At 36.2% G+C, this 22,265-nt stretch overlaps 1 protein-coding gene across 1 annotated transcript in view; it reads left to right on the plus strand.

Moving 5' to 3' along the window:
- The window catches only part of CCSER1 (coiled-coil serine rich protein 1), a 263,393-nt gene that overhangs the window by 199,653 nt on the left and 41,475 nt on the right, over window positions 1-22,265 (plus strand). The window contains exon 6 of the mRNA XM_015810064.1: window positions 20,795-20,872. Coding sequence (XP_015665550.1) covers window positions 20,795-20,872 — 78 coding nt within the window. The remainder of the gene's footprint in view (window positions 1-20,794; window positions 20,873-22,265) is intronic.

Genomic DNA, 22,265 nt, shown 5'->3' on the forward strand with positions numbered 1-22,265 from the left:
CAAACTTATTATTTTAATATCTTTAAGACCTGATACAGTGAATAATCTCCCCTGGGGATTTCCAATTTGGTATCCAAAACACTCCTAATGCTGCAAATTGTATTGAGGAAAACCGCTCAAGTTTACTACACGTTCGATACAAGGCTGCATTCTCTGGATTGTAATTTATTGGAGGATACTGCGTGGATACAACTACACTATTGCATGGGTAGTGTCAGAACCCTAAATGCTTGAGACTTCCTTCTGTCCCTGAATTGCATTTTTCCAATATTTCCATTTGGAAAAATCTCAGCACAAGTGGGAAGAGTTGTCTTGATTTCCCAGTTCAGTCCTGCAGTACCAGAATTAGGACAACAGGATCATGTTATATCAATTAGAATAGCAAAGTTCATATATCCTGTTGGCCAGCTCTGGTACTTATTACTGTATTAAATTGTGTTTGAAAGGTCTATTATTTTGTTTATTAGTACATAATTGGATTAGCATTATTTATTTGGTTTTGTTTGTTTGTTTTCTACAGTGATATAGTTTATTGAATTTGTCCTTCCTTCTCCTTCCTAGTCCATCCAGTTAGGAAAGATGGTTTCACTCTCAGAAAAATGGATGTGTGGGTCATGCTAGCCCTGCCTGCCTAATCAACAAGAGGAAAATCAGGAATCCACCTATCTGCTGACACTGCTGCTTTGGAGAAAAGCAACATCTATCTAAGTCTCTGCTGGTGGTTTTTAATCTGGCCAGTTAATTCAGTGGGAGAGCAATTCTCCAGTTAGAGAAATGCAATGCCAGTTTTTTCTCCTGCATTTTGCCATTACCCAGGACAAGGCAAAGATGTAGAGTTACACCATGCTAATTCTTGATGATCTGATGAAAGATGGTGAGGGCAACAATGGTGGTGAATATTTGACCTTGCATAAATTTCCCCACCAACATTATGGAAATAGAGCTGAATTTTAAACCCTTGTTAACGTCATCCTGTAACTGCTCCATGAGGGAACTGAACTTAGGAAATGGGTCAAGAATATAATTCCCAGTCAAACAGCAATAAAAGCTAATTGTAAGTTATCTTTTAGGGGAAAGCTAGATGCAAATTAAATATACTCAGAAACCAAACATTCTGGGATTCTTTTCTGAGACTCTTCGAGTGGTCAGCACTAGGTCCAAAAACCAACTTTGTAAGAAAAGTGGTTAACAGAAGCCTCAAAGACAGTCCAAGCCAAAAAATAAATAACTAAATTTGGCAAATATTACTATGTTCCAGCTTGGAAAGCCCATTAATACTGGTTCTAAAATGGTGACTGGAAAGGAACAGGATGAATAGGAATATTCCTCAAGGAGCCTTTCCAAATAATGTTAACATGCCAGTCTATTTATCTGGAGAGCCATTCTAGGTGACAAAGTAGTTCAAGGACTTGGAACCTAAAAGAACAGCCAAATGGTATCAGTTGGCTGAAACTGGGCAGTCAAACCAACATATTAATTAAAAAAGAGGATGTCAGCAAAAGTCCTACTTATGCAAAGAAAGAGGAACAAAATCAATCAGCTTTAGTTAAGAGCTATATAAAAAAATTTTGGGAGGGAGTTTGGGTATAGAAACAACGATACTTCATAACTAGTTCCCCTACATTTCTCTCCAAAATAACTCATTTGAATTCAGCATCCCCATTTTAACAGAATAACAGTGTCAGGGCCCACTTCACAACCTCATCCTAAGAAAGCTTTCTTTCTTTCTTTCTTTCTTTCTTTCTTTCTTTCTTTCTTTCTTTCTTTCTTTCTTTCTTTCTTTCTTTCTTTCTTTCTTTCTTGCTTGCTTGCTTGCTTGCTTGCTTGCTTGCTTGCTTTCTTTCTTTCTTTCTTTCTTTCTTTCTTTCTTTCTTTCTTTCTTTCTTTCTTCCTTCCAAAAGGAACTTTTATTAGGAGAAGCTGATAGCAGGCATAATAGGCAGGATCTGAGGGTTTCCTGCTCAGATCAATAGGTTAAAAGAGTCCCATGCAAACCCCACCCCAATAGTTCATCCGGTCAGTTTGAATGGGCCAATCCTCAGGTGTTAAGTCGATTGTGGGAAAGGACCTGATAGTGGAGTCCGTTCCCAGGCTTGCGATGATGTTGTTAGGTCTTCACACCTCCCCTTTTGGAGAGAAAGATAGGCCAGATGGCCAGAGGCACATTCCTTTCTCACCCCAAGGTAACATCAAGGGAAAGACAGTTCAAAGAGCAAGTATGTAGGAATACTGGAAAAGATACATTGCAGCAAGCAGAGAAACATCCCACAGAGCCTTCCCCCCTCCCACTCAGGAGAATGGAAGAACCCTCAGTAAGAAATAGAAAGAAATGAAATAGATTCTCCCCACTCCAATATAAGAATATAAGAATGAGTTCTGACAAACAGAGTTAGAAGGGACTTTGGAGGTCTTCTAGTCTAACCCCCCACTCAAGCAGGAAGCGCTATATCATTTCAGACAAATGGTTGTCCAGTCTGTTCTTAGCTTGAATAGCTTGACACCCTCCTCTTTGTGGTAGTCCCTTAGAATTTGGAACACTACCATCATGTCACCCTTAGTCCTTCTTCTCCTTAAACTAGACAGACCTAATTCATACAACCATTCTTCATATGTTTTAGCCTCCAGTCCCCTAATCATCTTGTTGCTCTTCTCTATATTCTTTCTTGAGTCTCAACATCTTTTTTATATTGTGCAATATTCCAAGTGCGGCCTTACCAAGGCATTATAAAGTGGCATTGATCTTGATTCTATCCCTCTGTTAAAGTAACCTAGGACTGTGTTGGCTTTTTGGGTAGCTGCAGCACACTGCTGGCTCATATTTTAGCTTAGTCTGTTATCAGCACAATGTTCAAATCTTCCGATTCAAGTGACAATTTCCATGCCAATGGGCTAGATGCTGTCATGGTGGACTGATTGTCAAGCTTTCTGCATGTCTTCCTTATCTACATGGAGGAAAGTGTGTAGTAGGGTGCCCCAGGGCTCTGTTCTGGGCCTGGTGCTCTTCAACATCTTCATCAATGATTTGGATGAGGGGATAGATGGGGAACTCATCAAATTTGCAGACGACACCAAGCTGGCAGGAATAGCCAACACTCCAGAAGATAGACTTAAGATAAAGAAGGATCTTGACAAACTTGAACATTGGGCGCTATCTAACAAAATGAAATTCAATGGTGAAAAAAGTAAGGTTCTACATTTAGGCAAGAAAAACCAAATGCACAGGTACCTTGCTCAATAGTAGCAACTATGACAGGGATCTCGGAGTCCTAGTGGACAATCACTTAAATATGAGCCAGCAGTGTGCTGCAGCTGCCAAAAAAGCCAACATAGTGCTAGGCTGCATTAACAGAGGGATAGAATCAAGATCACGTGAAGTGTTAATACCACTTTACAATGCCTTGGTAAGGCCATACTTGCATCCAGTTTTGGTCACCACGATGTAAAAAAGATGTTGAGACTGTAGAAAGAGTACAGAGAAGAGCAACAAAGATAATCAGGGAATTGGAGGCTAAAACATATAAGGAATGGTTGCTGGAATTGGGTATGTATAGCTTAATGAAGAAAAGGACTAGGAGTGACATGATAGCAGTGTTCCAATATCTCAGGGGCTGCCAAAATGAGAGGGAATCAAGCTATTCTCCAAAGCACCTGAAAGCAGGACAAGAAGCAACGGGTGGAAACTAATCAAGGAGAGAAGCAACCTAGAACTAAGGAGAAATTTCCTGACAATTAGAACAATTATTCAGTGGAACAACCTGCCTCCAGACACTGTGAATGCTCCAACACTGGAAGTTTTTAAGAAGAGACTGGACAGTCATTTGTCTGAAATGGTATAGGGTTTCCTGCCTGAGCAGGGGGTTGGACTAGATGACCTCCAAGATCCCTTCCAACTTTATTATTATTATTATTATTATTATTATTATTATTATTATTATTATTATTATTATTATTATTATTATCATCATCATCATCATCATCATCTTCATCATCATCATCTTCATCATCATCATCATCACCCTTTGAGTCACTCTCTCTATGGGCCAAATCATAAGGTGTCCTGATGATCTGATGCCGTATCTTTGACCTCAGTGCCCTTAGAATTCTGAGCAACTAGATTGCTTGAAACATTGTATGTTTTCCTGTATCTAATGCTATTTTTTCCAGCATTTGAATATTATGTGTAGTTTTCTGTAGGTTGGATTTGACAACGAAGCACTACACAAGGCAGAGGTGGGGTTTTTTTGTTCTACTTAACTGAGTCAAAATGGCTTCTCTCCCAGAGAGAGCCCAGATTTTCAAGTTGGATTTAACCTGTCAGAAATTTATTTTTTTACTGACATTCTTGTTTTTCTCTTTGACTGTAGTTTAGAGTCCTTTCTCAATGTTCGAAAAGGGTCTTCACATTTCATTACGACAAATCTCGGAAATAGAACACAAAAAAGAGGGACGACCGAGAGTAAATTAAACTACTTTCCCTTAAACGAAATTTTTAAGGAAAATTCTCTAACTTTAAAGACTTTTTACCAGGATTCATGGTACCTGACAAGAACGTGAAATTTAGAGAAATGGCCAATATGAGCATACACATGTGATTGCACAAGCATTTCTGTAGCAATTTACATCCTTCCTGGCTTTCCACAGAGATAAAAGAAATCCTTGCTCTTGAGGTTTTTAAAATAGCAGTCCTTCTTTCATAGTTAAGAGGAGTCTAGTGATTTAGAAATTACAGGTGAATTTCTTCCCTTGTACAAATTGTTCTCTGTGGTTCTCTGACCACAAATTTGATAAATTATGTGCTATTGTTCTATTCTGAACTGATCCTTTGTATTGGAGCTTCAAAATTGAGGTGAAGTCTGCATTAAGTTATCATGGTGGTTGTCCCAGCAGAAAGGTTTCATTTTCTCTCTCTTCATAACCAGTTGTATTGGTGAATATGCTGCAGACTTTACTCTTTGAATCAAGGAAAAGTTGTGGCCGGAGGAAAACCACCTTCTTGGACATACGAATCTGAATTTGAGAAGACAGCAGTCATTTTGAGCTGATTAGCAAGATCGATGTGTTTCCTTGATATGGAAAATTACTTAGGCTATAGATGTTGGACATGATCTGAGTCCTTGTAGTTTTACAATAAGATTGCATAACAAAGTACTCTGTTGTTTTTAATATAAACTCCGGAGAATTCAGCATTTAGTCAATTTAGATTTATATTTTGTTTCCCATTTGAAATGTCCAAGTGGCAATGCTCTTCAAATAGCATTGGTCTGTTCTATGATGGTGCTTGTACATCCATGCCATCCCATTCAAGCTAAATTGTTGGGACTTTACCAGCCTTAGACCAGTTTGGTGATTTTATTGCATCAGTATTCTCTTTGATTTATTCTCCTTGTTTTATCCCCTAATGATCTTACTTGACACTTCTGTTATGTGGAATAACTGTATTAATTTGCCTTGTACATTAGTAACTGGACAAGCAATAATTACGACTTATAGTTTCAATATAAACTGTTGTCCCTGGGCAGTTTGCGTTTCTGAGACCACTGTTCATCTGTTATCTCGCTGTTGAAATTACTCTGCTTTCCAGTTTTTCTATGTTTTTTATTAGTAGTACTATTTATTTAATGAACACATCTACTTGCATGTCACGACTCAGTGGTCCATGGTGATAAGGAAATCTTTCCATAATTATCAAGTTAATTTTAGCCATGTAGATGGTTATATTGGCTTCTGCAGTGTCTCACAAGGGGTAACCATAGAGATTCACATCTTTGTAGGAATCCCTAGCCAGTGGTGTAAAAAGATTTGTTTTACTTAAGTCAGATTTCAGTGAGCAATGAAGCAGATCAACATCATAGAACATTCTGCTAGCTGGAAGAGCTTTTGGCAATAACTCCATGCATATCTCTTCAGCATATGCTGCCTTCCTTTCTGTAATTAGAATTTTCTTCTTTGCTGCTTCAGGCCAGCAAAGGTATTACTGCAACTCGACCACAACAGAGGTAGAAACTTTCACTCCACTTTACCTCATTGACAAAATAAAAGAAATAGTCTGAAATTTCTCTTCCATCTCTTCTCCTGATGATTGCTTTTTGAGATTCCTTCTCTTGATTGAGCTTCCAAGAATCCAACTGTGATCTACCTTAAAAAAAAAAAAGAAATCCTTGTCCTGATATATATGCCCACTTCTTTCCAGAAGATAAGATGATCAGTCTGGATCAGTCAAGACTGGCCTTGAGGATAGAAGTTCCAGATCTCATTGAGAAGAATGGAAATGAGCGTGATGACAGTCATGCATCAAAATTGCCTGACTCCTTTTGAAACTGCACAAATTGTTATGTAGAGGAAAGGGGCAGCATCGTTCGAAGTAAATCATATTCCTTACCGTGTAAAGAGTAATTCCAGATTATCATTGGCAAGAGCAATCTGCTCCACCTTGTGTACCTTCCAGTTGTATATATTTCAATTCATAGGATTTCCCTACTATTACAGCTTCTAGAAGTTAGTATATACAGAGGATGACAAAGCTAAAAAGTTATCCAGAGTTTAAAAAGAGCCAGTTTGGTATAGTGGCTAAAGCATCAATGTAGAACAGGGGTCCCCAACCCCCGGTCTGTGGACCGGTACCAGGCCGTGGCCTGCCAGCAACTGGGCTGCACAAACAATCAAAGCCCCATCCATGGGATGCAGGCAGCACACAAAACCACACACTCTCCAGTCCACAGAAAAACCGTTCTCTACGGAACCAGTCCCTGGTGCCCAAAAGGTTGGGGACCTCTGGTGTAGAAATCAGGAGACTGTGAGTTCTAGTTCTGCCAGAGGCATGAAAGCTGGCTGAGTGACTTTGGGCCAATTACTCTCTCTTAGACCAATCACTTTAAAAGGTTGTTGTTGTGGGGAAAATAGGAGGAAGAAGGAGTATCGGTATGTTTAGTACCTTGAGCTGTATATGGAAAAAAAAAGCTTGATTAAAAAAAAAATCAGTAATATTTGCCATAGTTTTCTTCTGAAATGGCTTTCATGATCAGCAAAGACTGCAAGAAAATTTTGGCTCCAATTCCTGTATTCTATGACATTCCTATTATATTGAAAAAGGAAATTTTGAAATACAAGCTGTAAACAGGTTTAACACTCTTATGAAATCTTGTTCCCAAATCCAGGAGGGGGAAAAAGAACAGAAAATCCTGTCTGTGCTCATATTGATGATACAATCTGAGCTGCTTTGTATTGGTGTTTCACCTGCTGCAATCCTAAATCTTACCCCAGAATTTTCACTTTGTATCCCATATGTGACTCTTCATGCCAAGATGTTTTCAGTTCTGATCTCTTTTTTCAAGAGATATGATATCTTATTCACAGGATATTATTGCTACTGGGAAACATTAAAATGTGTTCGTTAAAAGAAATAAACTGGAAAACAAAATCAGCTTGCTAAGAAAAATATAGCTGATGGATCCTACTCCTTCAAAGAACTGCTACATTCTGGACTCGGCCAGGAGAAACATGTGGTCATTGTTAAACTATGTGTTGATGTTGCTCAGAGCTCAAAATCTATTACAGATTTATAGCCCTGCTGAACAAGCGCCTTCAAGGGTTTTTTTTATAACTGTACTTTCATTATACAAGAGCCAATATGTTTAATGATTAAGACACAGCACTGACACTGGGAGACCCAAGTGCCTAATTTTCTTTCAGCCTAATTTATCTCACAGGGTTGTTGTTGGGAGAAATAAGGAAGTACTATGGACATTTTCTTGAATGCCTAACAAAAAACTGAGGCACACATTAGTAAATAAATGAACTACCAGATATTTAGAAGAAGGAGACCTTGCTTTATTCCTGCTACTTAATGTTCCCTTGTCGTTTCTTTTATTTGACTCTTATTCTTGTTTTTAAGACCATCTTCTGGAGTTCCCTGGAGATACTGTATGTCAGACATATCTCAGTATTTTTACAAGCCTTGCTTTCCATTTGGAAGGGGCAAATATATCAAGCCTGTCATTTTAATTGATTGAGGTATTTGGTTGTTTGCTACTAAAAACTATCATTAGGTATGTGTTTTGTGGCCTCTCTTGATCAACAGGATCAACTCGGACTTCACCCATCTATGATACATTTCACAAAGCCCAACGTTTCAGGCACAAGTACAGTACAGAGACTTCTAAAGTTTTAGTGGATGTTGCAAGAATCTAAAAAAGCATACCATTTTAAGAAAATATACCAAATATGGATTGCTCTGTAACTACTATAGGGAAAGCTATCTTTTAATCCTATATAAATCTTTTATTGAAGACGTGTTGGCGGTTATGGGTTATCATAATCAATAATTATTTTGAAATTTGGAAAAGTCTTTACTACATCATAGTTTCAGAATTGAATTACGCAGAAGAATGAATAGCTTTGTCATAAATTATCCTCATTTTATGCACTGTAACTATGAAGACTTTGTAGTGACATTTTTCTTGATGCATCGTACAAATATTTAGTCTGTCATATGTCCAATGTGGGAGGACAAATAACAAATATTTATTTTGGGTGCTGGCTATAAAACTAGAGAAATAAATAGAAACAAACCAGAAATGTATCAATCTAGCACTGTCAATAAATTCAATTTCCCATCCAAATGTTTATCTCTTCCTAAGCTAATAAAAGAGTCTTTTTATGGCCCTTACTTGCTGTTTGACAACACATAGCAATATTTAATTTCATTCATTACTGATAAAAATATATAGTTCACATAAAACGTATCTCTTTTTCATAAATAATGCTTTAAAAGTCAAAATAGTGAGTTCAAGTAACATTTTGAGAAAACATAAAATAACAATTCATGTTTCTTTGTTTAGATATTTTTGGTGTCCTATTGCAGTAATACTCATTGCATGGCACCTTTTAACATTTTATTTCAAACATAGCTGGATGAAGAGCATCAAAGGTTTGTACTGCATTTAAAAGATGCTTTAAATGTGAAAGTTTTAAATATTTTTTTTCTTATCTTTTTTAAATAAAAACAACAGTTTTTTATATTGCTGATGTTGTTGTTTTGGCTAGTCATGTAGTCAATCATCATGTAGTTCAGATTGGATTTGACATTTATAGCCACTTATCGTGGTCTTCCCAAGGACCTGAGATAGACAGATATGGATGTATTAAAGGTATTGTCGTAGGATGTAAGCTGTTGAGATGTAAGCTGTACCAACTAAAATGGCCTTTTGCAAATTTTTCATTACCGGCACATGATAATTTTTAAAGATGTTCCAGTGAATCATTTTGGTAATTGTATTATGACATTGTTTATAATCAGTTTGTGCAATCTTCTTGCACGAACTGAGTATATGATCTACTTGATCCAAAGAAAAAAAGAAGTAAAGATGAATGAGTACAGAGATTCTTATCTGTCAAACTTGATATGAAATAATTAAACTGTATCTCTATACTGTGAAAATTCTTGTGTCTGTTTGATTGTTTGTAACCTTTAGTTGAATGAAACATTGCATAATAGGGCAATAGTTTTGGAACCAGTGTATCTCAAATGAGCTAATTTTCAGAATGTGTCGAAAATCTAGGATCCATGACTCCCATTGAATTGAAATTTTCTAAAATTTTGGCCACTTCAGTGCTGCCATTCTGCTGTGCTGCCGTAGTCAACTGCAGTCACATGATCATCATTTCAAATGCTCCCTGCCAACTTCCTACAGTACAAGGAGAGTCAGTGGAGAAGCCAATAGGAAGTTAGAAGTCATTCCATCTCCCAATGCTTTTTTGCCTGCCTGTGATCATTCTGTTTCTCTGTTGAGGTAAGGAAATATTGAAATGATGATACAACAGGTCATGGGGTGTCTTGCAATAATCAAAACTAATGCTCAGAAATGAATTTTTTATCCTACCTATCACAAAATCTTCCTTTAAAGATATGGTTCTTCATCAGTTAATATAGTACATACAAACTATGCTCAGAAATAATAGTATTATTATATAAAGCATTAGATATATCCTATCTCTATCACTTCAAAGATATTGTTGTCTGCAGAATAAATGTCTCCACATATGAAACATGGACATTTATGTGAACACTACGATGGTAGGAAACACTGTAAAAAACTGATTTAATTTGATTGATGGTTAGTGACTTATTTGGAACCCTCAGTGGTAAATATTCTGGATATTATAACAGTTAAATAAGGTTATTTTGAACAGGCAATGTGGGATTCTTTCAGAAGGTCTTCCTAGTACATTTGTGCTACATCTAATAAACCATTCAATACATGCATGGTTTCAATATTTAAAGCATCAGCAATGAATTTATAGGTCTGGTGTCAAAAATTAAACTGACTACCCTCTTTATTTATTTATCAAGTTATATTAAATGACTTATAACAAACTGGGTAGCTCCCAGTCCAAAATTCAAACAGCATAAAAACCATAAAATGCATTTGATTACATCGTTGGGTATTTCAAAAGTTTCTTGAAATCTTGAAAGGCTAAAATCACTTTTATGTTACTTTAAATATGATTGTGTGCAATCTATTAATTTATTTGTCTAACTTTCTAAATATATGAGCAGATGTGTCAAATTTTACAGATGTTTTCAGCAAGCTGTAATAAAATCTGTAACTAATTTTTGTTTAGATGAGGAATGTGGACTACAGTTTTTGAAACTGTAGTAATTCAGTCTCTTTTTTATGCAGACAGCCTTGTAAAGGTGATATATTAAAGCCAGTATTGAAAATTAGTGATTCAAGCTGTGAACTCAGAATACTTTTGTTGAAATGTTTCATTAATTTGAGGAAATTCACATCAATACAGAGTCTTGGAAACAAAACTGCTAACATATTGATTATTTTTCAGTCTTTTGAAACATTTGTATGATGAATAAGTGAATAGGAAATAAGATCTTGTTAATTAAATTTGTATGTCAAAATCATAGCATCAGCAGCATTGGTTTCTAAACTTTTTCTGCTTGACTAGCAATTCTAGTAATATCCATAGAGATTGGTTCAGATGTCATGCTAGACCATGATATGTATAACTATATTGCTTTGGATAAATAGTATTGGTTCAAGTATTGACTCAAATAGTATACCTCAAGTAGTAGGTCTTGGATGTCAGGCATGAATAACCAGACACCTCATATGTAAGGTTCAAGCTGACTACTTTATTTTTCTCTGCCTTTTACATAGGATTCTCCTGCAGACTGGCAGCTTTTGGATGGGAACTATTAAATAAGGTTCTATGGCCGTGGTGGCGAACCTATGGCATGCGTGCCACAGGTGGCACTCAGAGCCCTCTCTGGGGCACGCGCACCGTCGCCCCAGTCCTATGCCTTCAGCTGGGTTTTATAAAACCTTTTCGCTTTAGGCCTCCGCCGCCGTGTGCAAAAAAAAAATCCAATCAATCAATCAATTTCAACTTCTCACAGGAAAAAAAAGATCTCGCAAAGTTGGAATTGATTGATTGAACTTTTTAGTCCCATCCAGTCTGCCGTTACCACCGCAGCCACGCCCACCCAACAGGCCATGCCCACCCAATTGGCCATACCCACCCAGCACCCGACAATACATAAGTGGGTTTTGGGTTGCAGTTTGGGCACTTGGTCTCTAAAAGGTTCGCCATCACTGTTCTATGGCATTCAGGGAGGGTTAGATCTCTCCTTCTTGTGTTTATGTAGAGAGTAGGATAATTATGTGCTTGAGCCACCTCACAATTGGGATAGTTGCTCTCCAACATGGTAGTCCTTGATTTATGACCACAATAACTTCTGTCACTTACAACTATTGTTAAGTGAATTGTACCCAATTTTTCAATCTTTTTTGCCAGGATTATTAAGCAATTCATAGTGGTTGTTAAACAACTGTTAAACAAATCTGGTTTTCCCCATTGACTTCGCTTGTGGAAAACACCTTGGGAAGGTTGCAAGTGGTGATCCTGGGACACTGCAACCATTATAAATGCATGCCAGTTGCCAAACACCCAAAATCTGATCACATGACCATAGTGACATCTGGACATCTGGAAGGCGAGCTCCAGATGGCTTTTTTACATCAAACAATATACATAACAATATAGGGAGATTTATTTGATGACTCAAAAGCACGGACATGGAAGACAATTTGGCAAAGAAAGAAATAAGACTGAAGAAAATTGGGGTTTTGACTTACTAGTGAGAATTAAAATAGAATATACTCAAATAGATAAAACTTGAATGTATAAATGTCAACAGTTAAATCTGAATGTTGATTTGCGTATAAAGGTTAAATATAAAGGTAATTAAGACAGATAAACTAAAAATTTATTGATGAATAATATGTTCTTATTTAGCAGCAATAATAAAAATTATTAGCTTAAATATGATATAGTAGATATTAAGAAAAAAAGAGAAGAAGTATTAAATGTTGAAATAACAGAAATTTTGGTTACTAAATTTAAGACATCTGGAAATTACCAGAAAAAAGAAGAATATTATGTTGTACTATTAATTGGTTGATGTAAGATGGTGAGAACTCAAATAGATAAGACGTGTATTCTGAACATTAGATCCTATGATGAATTGTGATAAAGGGAATTGGGGTTATTTAAAACTTGGAAATTAGAAATATTAAACGTTTAAACATTAATGGGAAACTAAAAATTGGGAAAAACTAACCAGGACATTGATTGTCAAAAAAGATTGAATGTTAAAACAACTAAGATATGTATAAGCAAAAATTATTGATAAATGTAAGAAAGTTATTTTTATTTAAGTGATATAATAAGAATTGTACTAATTTAAATATGAGACAGTAAATACCAAGGGGAAAAGAGAGGAATTATTTAATGTAATAGTTTGAGATATGTGCTAAAGATATTTGTATGTCATTGAATTATTGACCAACTCAATTTGCTTTTCAAATATTTAAATGTAAAATTAGAAAATTAAAACAATGCAAATTAGCTTCCTCATGCAGTTTTGTTTTATTGTTTTTAATCAAACATAACTGAAAGTTCACTTCTAATATAAATGCATAATACACAGCAACTCAGCACACACCTGTATTTTAATGCTAATGTCTGCCATGCTCAACATTGAGGTGATTAGTTTATATTGTGAATTCAAAGTATAATTATCATTATAAAAGATTGTCTCACTCCACGTGGCTTGCCAACTTAGATCTTCGTTCAGTTTGCCACAAAGAAGCTGAATTAGGTCTCTTTTTAAAAAGAGAATATTTTTTTCAGCTATGCCTTGAGCTAATTCCCAATTCCCACCAATAATTAAAGTTGCCTCTGAGCTGTTTCTCAATTAATCCATGAATGTAAGTTTGTAACTGAACTTTCCTCCTACAAGCTATGAGATGTAAATAATATCCTTCCTTCCTTCCTTCCTTCCATCCTTCCTTCCTTCCTTCCTTCCTTCCTTCCTACCTTCCTACCTTCCTTCCTTTCTTCCTTCCTTCCTTCCTTCCTTCCTTCCTTCCTTCCTTCCTCCCTCCCTCCCACAATGGAGAAGAACAGAAGCTGCTTTTTTAGGCTGTTCAAGAATTGTTGTTTAGGAATTTATAAACCCTTCTAATTTGTTTAGAAAAGAAATATTCTGATGCTCAGAATGCAGCCTGTTCTTTTTTGTGGAAAGTTTGACACCGTACCAGAATTTAAGTTGCCAAGGAAGCTGAAGCAAAAGAGTCCACAAATCACATATGGCTTCGTATCATCTCTACCAGTTCTCATTTTTTTCTACTGAAAACTTGTCAGGCCGGTGATTTGCATTTATACCAATGTGTCTGAGCACAGATTTGCCAACATGTATGACCAATTCTGTTATTTTATTTTGTTTTGTTTTATTTTTACCTCATTATTTTACTTTTTTAATTTAATTTTATTATTTATTTTACTTATTTTATTTTTTAACTTCAAATCATCCTAGTCATCCTTGAACTGTGGAGACCTCTAAATCATTCTTATTGTTATAAAATATGTAAATAATGTCACTATGTAAATCACGGGAATCTTTGCAAATTGCATATATTATTTTTCAGTTATCCAGATTGCTTTTCCCAAAAAGATTTTTTTCTATTATTTGAGGGTAATATTCAAAATATAATATTGTCCATTGCACCCAAAGTTTGCTGAATGGTGCTTTTAAAATTGAAGCCTACTCTAGCACCCAAGGGATGATTCAGAAACCCACAATTCTCATGAAACTCGGTATGTGGGATTGGTTCTCATTTATATCAAGATGCCTCAAAGCTATAAGAATCAGCAAAAAAATTCTAGAAGTCAAGGGCTGGGTTCAGAAGCACTATTGTGATTTGATTTAGGATAATACTCGAACTTCACAGTAATTTTAAACCACAGTTTATAGCTTTAAAAAATGAAGCAGTCACTTACAGCAATTTAACAAATTATTTTTTTAAAACAAACCATGATTTTCTGCAATGTGTAATTTGGTCATTGATTCTGCGGATGCTCAGCTGTTGAGAGATGATAAAGACAAAGTTATTCCACCTTGTTCTGGGATTTGTTTATTAACTTTTAATCTTCCATCCGAGCTTAATGCTTAGGATTTTCTAATGATGGCTCATAGAAGTACTAGCCAGTTTCAATGTTGCTTAGATTTTTGGGGCAAAAAATCCTAATGGCATCCTGTCACATATAAGAGGAATAATCTATAAGAGGAAAGAGAGAGAGAGAAAGAGAGAGAGAGAGAGTTTTTAATTCAGTATCATTTATTAAAATTTATTATTAAAATATCTAGCATTCGCAAACTTCTGTGTAGATTTCAAGGCACAGTTATTTGGAAAGAATACAACTGAACTCATGATACTTTGAATAATTGTAATTGACATCAATGTCATTGGCTTTTCACCCATATCTAAATTTAAAACTCAACATGTTGAAATCAATTTTTAGTATGAATCTTCACTTAGTATTTTTTACTTTAGGCCACGGTAAACATGCAGTTGCACACACACAAACATACGCATAGAGAGAGACAGAGACAGAAACAATGTGATATACTTTGCATACTTTTATATTAAAGTTAATAGATTAAATTTTGTATATTTCTACATGTCAAAAGTAATATAGTCTCCCTTAATTGAAGAAGGAGATGTCATATAAAAGGTTATGTTTTGTTTTGTTTGGGAAGTTTCGGAAAGGAATTAATATCCTTGAGCTGCCATACATTCTACCAAAGCTTTTTACAAGCTATTTTACATGTCTTAAATGTTGTGACTGCAATTATTCTCACTGCTTCATCTACTCTCCAAAGACCTCTTTGTGATTTCAGTATGGAACCATTTTGACAGGTCATTTTAACTTACTTAGCTGCAGAGCTCCGAGTCTGCAATTCCTATTCCTTGAATATGTTCTCAGTGAATAGAATCTTATTAGACATCAGTATGTGATGTTTTTAACTTGGATGCTTTAGGAGAAATTGTCTTTCAGACATGGGTTTCCACAGAGTGCAAAGAGAGAACCACTTCCATGCATAACAAGTAACTTTATGATTTCAATATGCCACTAGCATGCACTATGTATTACACATAATTTATGTTGTAACTTCATGAAGCGGATGGTGTCATTGTGGTTTTTCTCTGGTACTGTGTTTTCAAACTATCAATGAGAGTCTAACTCGGGGTAGGCAACCTTGGCTCTTTTATGACTCGTGGACTTCAACTCCCAGAATTACTGAGCCAGCCAGGGAGTTGAAGTCCACGAGTCCTAAAAGAGCCAAGGTTGCCTACCCCTGGTCTAACTGTATGAAAGGGTAATATTTCAAGCACTTATTCTTCTGTTACCTGCTGTACAAATTTTATGAACAAATAACACGATTCATTTGCTGTTTTACATGTTAGCAATAAATGCATCACATTTATAATACTTAAAACATTTCTTTTGAGATTCATTAAGGAAACATTTTCTAGAGCAATATAGTTATGAGGCATAATTGATCAAGTCAAAATTATTTCAGTGCTTTCCAATAAAAAGAACCACCAAAGCAAACACCTTATTTGACCATGTTTTTATTGAACACCAACCCTTTTGATTTAGCATATGCTAATGATTCTTCTGGAGAGGCTTAATTTTGTCCCATTCTATTTTTTTTAACTTCTTTTCTCCCATCACCGTGGATTTGTTTATTTTATTTTTATTCATTTATTAAATTTTATGCCACCCACCTCCCCTACACATTGACTCTGGGTGGTTTTATTAGATTGCTCTTTTTTTCTTGTTATACCATTGTTTAAACAATATTGAGAATTGTAATACTGCTCACTAGCTCTTGCTGGAACAACATTTTATGATCTATGGGAAGCTTACAATCATAAAAGATAAAAATATGTGTATATTAAAAACAAATAAATTAATAACCACAAACACAGTGATTCAGTTACAGATGGAGAAAGAGGGGGCAAGGTGGGGGGAGGTGGGATCTGTTGTTAATCAACCACCTCACTGAGGTGGTCCCTCATTGGGGCCCGGAGCTAACTGGCAGACCAAGGTCTTTAGGTCCTTACAAGAGGTCAGGAGAGTTGTGGCCAACCTCACATCGCAGGGGTAAGATGTTCCAAAGAACAGGTATAACCCTTATAAAGTCAAAATAAATAAATGGAAAATTGGATTTGGATCCCATTTTACTTCAGGATTTGCACAATTCGCCATATTTATCAATATCCATATCAGTTTGTTTCTTTGTTTGCTTGTTTGTTTGTTTTCCCTATTTTGGAGAGAATATTTTATCAATATTAGCATTATTACCCCACTGAATCATAAACTTACTGGTTGTTTTAACTCTTTGAAAATGCCTGAAAAGATCCAGTATTTTTGTGCCTCATTATTTGTTGCTTCACATGCCTTTTCTTTGGTCCTTTCTTTGTGGACAAATCAGAGTCACACTACACATTGTTCTAAAGATATTGCAAAGTAGCAAATAAAGAGAAATTTCCTGACAAAACAATTAATCAGTGGAATGACTTGTCTCCAGAAGTTGTGGGTGCTCCAGCACTGGAGGTTTTAAAGAAGAGATTGGATAACTATTTGTATGAAATGTATAGGGTTTCTTGCTTGAGCAGGGGGTTGGACTAGAAGACCTCCAAGATCCCTTCCAACTCTGTTTATTATTCTGTTATTCTGTGGCAACACTGAAGCAATACAATTATTTATTGACAACTTCAAAGTCTATAATGCCAGTAATGAGACCTGTTCTAAAGGAGCAAAGCTGTTTGATAAATACTCTGCTGTTAATTTTAAGAAGAGTGATGGTAGTGGTGGAAAATTTAGTTGCTAATCACTCCCTTCCTTCCTTCCTTCCTTCCTTCCTTCCTTCCTTCCTTCCTTCCTTCCTTCCTTCCTTCCTTCCTTCCTTCCTTCCTTCCTTCCTCCCTCCCTCCCTCCCTCCCTCTCATCCATCCATCCATCCATCCATCCCACTATATCTTTTGTCTGATATTTCTTCCTCTTTTTGAGTTGGATGGAATCAGTACATGATTTGCTAGACAAACTTTTCTAATGTATATATTGTGATGTAAAATCACTCCAAATGGGTTGGTCAACCACTAAATGGAGACTAAAGGAGTATCAGTGAATATCTTCAATCCATGGATGTTATCAGTATACCCTTCTCCTCCACACACTTTCACAACTCCTGAAGGGGGGATGGAAAAATTTGGGGGCCAGCAATAAAGCAAATACAATATATCATAAAAATAAAGGATCACTATAGCCAGCTCCTTTACTGATCTTTCAGTACAAAGAATCCAAAATGCTGGCTTGTTTATTAAGCCGTATCACATTTATTAAGTGTAATTCAACTTCTAGACTGTAAACCTCAATTCAACATAGTGGCAAAGAAACAGTGGAAGCAATCACCCTGAAAATAAGTTGGTGATTCACTCCTCTGCTCTTAAATAACCATAAAATATACAGATTGTCTTCTCCTTTCTTTAATTATCAAGATTTATTTGTTCTCTTGCTTCTAATACCCACCAAAAATACTTTCCGTCAGCATTAAATTCTTGGATCAATAAATTTGGATAGTGATCTTGAGGAAAGTCAGTATTCACTATTGCAGAACTTCTCCGGTTGAGAAACAGTGGTTGTAGAGAAAATTGGGCATTACGAGAACTGGGATACTGTACATATTTTTAATCAAAGCTTTTTAGAGTCATTGGTAGGTCTTCTTTCAATACAACAGTAAGCAGCTTGAACAACTACCTTCTATGAGTGATGACAGAGACTGTCAAATTTCACAAAGAATACTGTAGCTGACATATCTGGAGATGTTGCAGAATTTAAAAAGTCCTTTGAATGTTGATGATTCAGACAGCCTAGATAGTATATGTACAAAAGGTAATCTCTCAGCCACATCTTATATCTGACAATTTCAATATATTCACAGTTGGCTGGATCAAAAAAAAATTACCTACTGGAATCATGTAATAACTGACTCTATTTTGTACTGTGTTTTGATAAATCTATTTGGAGCTTGACCAAGAGCTCATATTAACAGCAGGCTTACATTGTTTGTCATCTGCTACACCGTTCTTCACTTTTGGCAATGATGCTAAATGGGGACCTGTCGAGATAGCAGTGATGATTAGCCTTGATTGCTGGATTCCCCTGCTACTCTCCTTTTTATACCTGTGACGGGATAGCTGGCACCACTCTTGTACTTTTTTGTGGACAGATCTTTGAGGACACATGGTTTCTATTTAGAAATCTTTTTTTATAAATCACTTTGTTTTGGGTGGAAATTCGCCAGTTTTTACAAAAGACTGTAGACAAATTGATTGTTCTTGCTTTCATTTGACAGAAGTTTTGTCAATATTCCCAAGTATTTCATTCCACCAGTTTGGCAGTGGATGAAAGTATTTTACCAGTTCACCAGTGGACATTATTTTAAGGAGTAAAATGAAATAATAGCAAATCACCTGTTTCATTGTTCCACTGATGTGGAGTGAAGAAAGACCACTATTCACTGGACCTCATGAATTTTATACATCATGCTAAACCATAATCCAGTGTTTATAAACCAAAGGCATTTGGGTTTTATTACTCATGCATGGACAGCCACACATGAACTATATCTGAGCCTATATCTGTCATCTGTAGTTCATATTTTGCTAAGCAGACCAAGAGTTGTGCATGAACATCCATGAAGCTTTCTCCATGCTCTTAAGAAAGTGCTAAGTTGAGAGGCCCTGCTTTCTTGCATTTTTTAACATTTCAATAGTTATTCAGTTTTATTCTTATTTGGAATTGTTTTCTGGTTACTGAGAAACTCAACACTTCTACTTTCCTCTTGGGCTCTTCTGTTGCTGTCCAATAAGAAGCTGATCTTCTTGACCACAGCACTTTGCATTATATAGTTCACTACCTTTTTGTTAATAATTGTTCCCGCTGGGACTGTTAAGGATGCTTACATACCTGTGTTGCTCAGGATATTGTTTTGAAGATCTTATTCATTATTTAGTGGAAGTAGTCCTGAAGGTGTCTGTTAAAAAGCATCGTGAAAAAATTGGCAAAATAAATACTGGGTAGATAGCACACTTGCTGTTGCTATAAATAGGATGTCATTTCTTGTGGTATAAAATGCCCCAACATTAAATAAAGCACAACAAAACTGATTGGGTGTGAATGTGAGGTCTACCAAGTTCAATGGATTTCGTAATGGAATGCATAGGTGACTTTGGGAAAAGGAGAGAAAAGATGCTGCCTAGGAAACGAGCAGACAAAAGGAGCAGGATCCCGCAGATGCTTAATGATCAGAAAAAGAAACTTAAGAACGATATGTCCTTATGGAACAAGCAATTAAAAGGGGAGGGCATGAGGTTTGTACTTTCAGATTCTGTTAATGGAGCCTTACAATAAAGTAGATTTAGTTCAGCTAGCTGTGTTTCCTGTCTAGTTTATCCAGGGAGAACAAAAGATTCCCACAAGTAGTTCTGAATAAGATTATCCTTCTATAGATGGAGATGGTGTGGAGTGTGTGGATCCACCTCAACTCTCAGCTCCTTTTTGAAGAGTTGGTGACAGCAATGTATAGGAGGACCTTTGCACAAATTCATCTTGTATGCCACTCCATCTGTTTCTGGATTGGGAGACGTACTCATTAACCCATGGCTTGGACATCTCTCATTTGCATTACTGCCAAGACTCTCTACATGGGACTGCCCTTGAAAAATATTCAGAAGCTGAAGTGGTCAAGAATGTGACAATACATGTAGACGATGTTAAGTTATATAACATTACTATGGGTGAACTGCCATAATTACCAGAAGACTTCCAGATGCAATGTAAAGTGCTTGTCATCATCTATAAAGCTGTACAAAACAAAGGGTCTTTTTGTGGGACCATGTCCCATATATAGTTGGGATGCTTTGCAACACAAGAAATAACTTCCAATGATCTCTGCCCATTTTTCAAACTCTGACAGTATCATGTTCTGGATGGGCAAATTAAACAGGGCTTAAAGTTTTATGGGATGCAGGAAGTATGCCTTCTGTTGCAACCTCTGCCCTATGGAACTGTATCCTCAAGATTCCAGGGGCTCTGAGCCTAACAGACTAAGAATGCTTTAAAGACCTGGTTCTTTTCCCAGGCACCAGGAGAGGATAGTATATGAGCCTTTTGTAATGACAACAAGGTCTGTACTTTTTCCCATGTATGCTTTATTATCTTATTTTGATACTGCAAGGTTTTTAACCCTTGGTGAATGGGTTCTTGATGTACGGGTAGCCATAGAAAATAAGTGGGTGACTGACTGACTGTATAACAATAATAATATGTCCTAGGCTAAATCTAGATTTTCTTTGATTTATCTTAGAGCACAGATATGAGTCCTGCCACCAGTACCAATTCACTTCCTGTTAGCCCACTTACTGAAGAGCCGCTTCCATTTAAGGTAAATCTATTTAATCAACATCATCATTATCAATCATCATCATAGCTTAATCTAGTATTTGATTTAAAGATGGACACGCTCTTTAAATGTCATCACTACTGCTCCATTTTGACTTATACTCAAAATGACGAATGAAGTGGTAAAAGGAAACTTCCATCATTTCACGGCTACACATAGACATGGATTTGTGTATGAGAGAGTGGGTGCATATTAGTAGTGCTGACTAATATACTCAACCAGAAGGCATGTATTTGTCTCTACTGTGTACATGGAGCTGTGTGCATAGAGGGAGCTTAATCTAAAATCATATTTTATACATGACAACCAAGGCAATCCTGACTTCTGTCTTAATATGAATACAGAGATATATTATTGCAGTCACTATGTCAACAAGGCAAAGTGGTAACACACCATAATTAATCCCAATTCCTATTTTTATTTATTTGTTTATATCCCACCTCTATTATTTTCGTTAATAAATCAAGGAGTGAATATACCTAATATTACTTCCTCCTATTTTCCCCACAGCAACAATTCTATGAGGTGGGTTGGGTTGAGAGGGATTGAGTGGCCCAAAGTCACCCACCTGGCTTTAATCTTTAAAGTAGGATTAGAACCCACAATCTCCCAATTGCTAGCCTTGTGCCTTAACCACTAAATCAATCTCAGTATGATGTCCCAATTGCTGGTTCCAGAGCTTTTGTCTTCAAGTGCATATTATATTAGTGGTTGTTTTTTTAAAAAAATAATAATAATATCCAATCCTTTTTAAATTGCTTTATGACTTGAGGGCTGCCTGGTATATTTATCCTTATAATTGAAAAAATGGTTCTGATCCAGGAACTCTGTCTGAGAATACTTGTTACTTTGCTAGGCAATGGAGATCTGGGCATTTCCAGTCTGTGTCTTTTGGGTACCAAATATTTTTACTTATCACATTTATATGTTTCCTTTTTTTCCTACAAACTGTATTCAAGTTAGTATCATGTTGTTTCAGTGAACATTTGCTCCCAAGCACTGGCACAAAAATATATTGAGTTGGAGAGGGAGGGAGGGAAGGAAGGAAGGAAGGAAAGAAGGAAAGAAGGAAGGAAGGAAGACAATAAATTATTTGAAGGCAAAGAGAAGACAGAAAAGAGAAGACAGAAAAGGAAAGGTTTTAAAAATCAAAATCAAATGTGTTTTCATTGTAGTCTCAATGGTCATTTTAAGTCTTAACTGTTTTTGAACAAAATGTGTCTTTTCCTAAGAAAACACTAGGGTCAGGCTCCAGGGAGAGTCAGATATATCTCTGAGAGCCAGCACCATTAAGTGGAAATAAAAATAATATAAAATGCAACAGTTTTTCTTATTGCTTTCCTACTCGCTCCAGGAGAGAACAATATTGTCTCAG

Source organism: Protobothrops mucrosquamatus, unplaced genomic scaffold (genome assembly GCF_001527695.2).
Source record: "Protobothrops mucrosquamatus isolate PMUCROS unplaced genomic scaffold, P.Mucros_1.0 scaffold_34, whole genome shotgun sequence".
NCBI lineage: Eukaryota > Metazoa > Chordata > Lepidosauria > Squamata > Viperidae > Protobothrops > Protobothrops mucrosquamatus.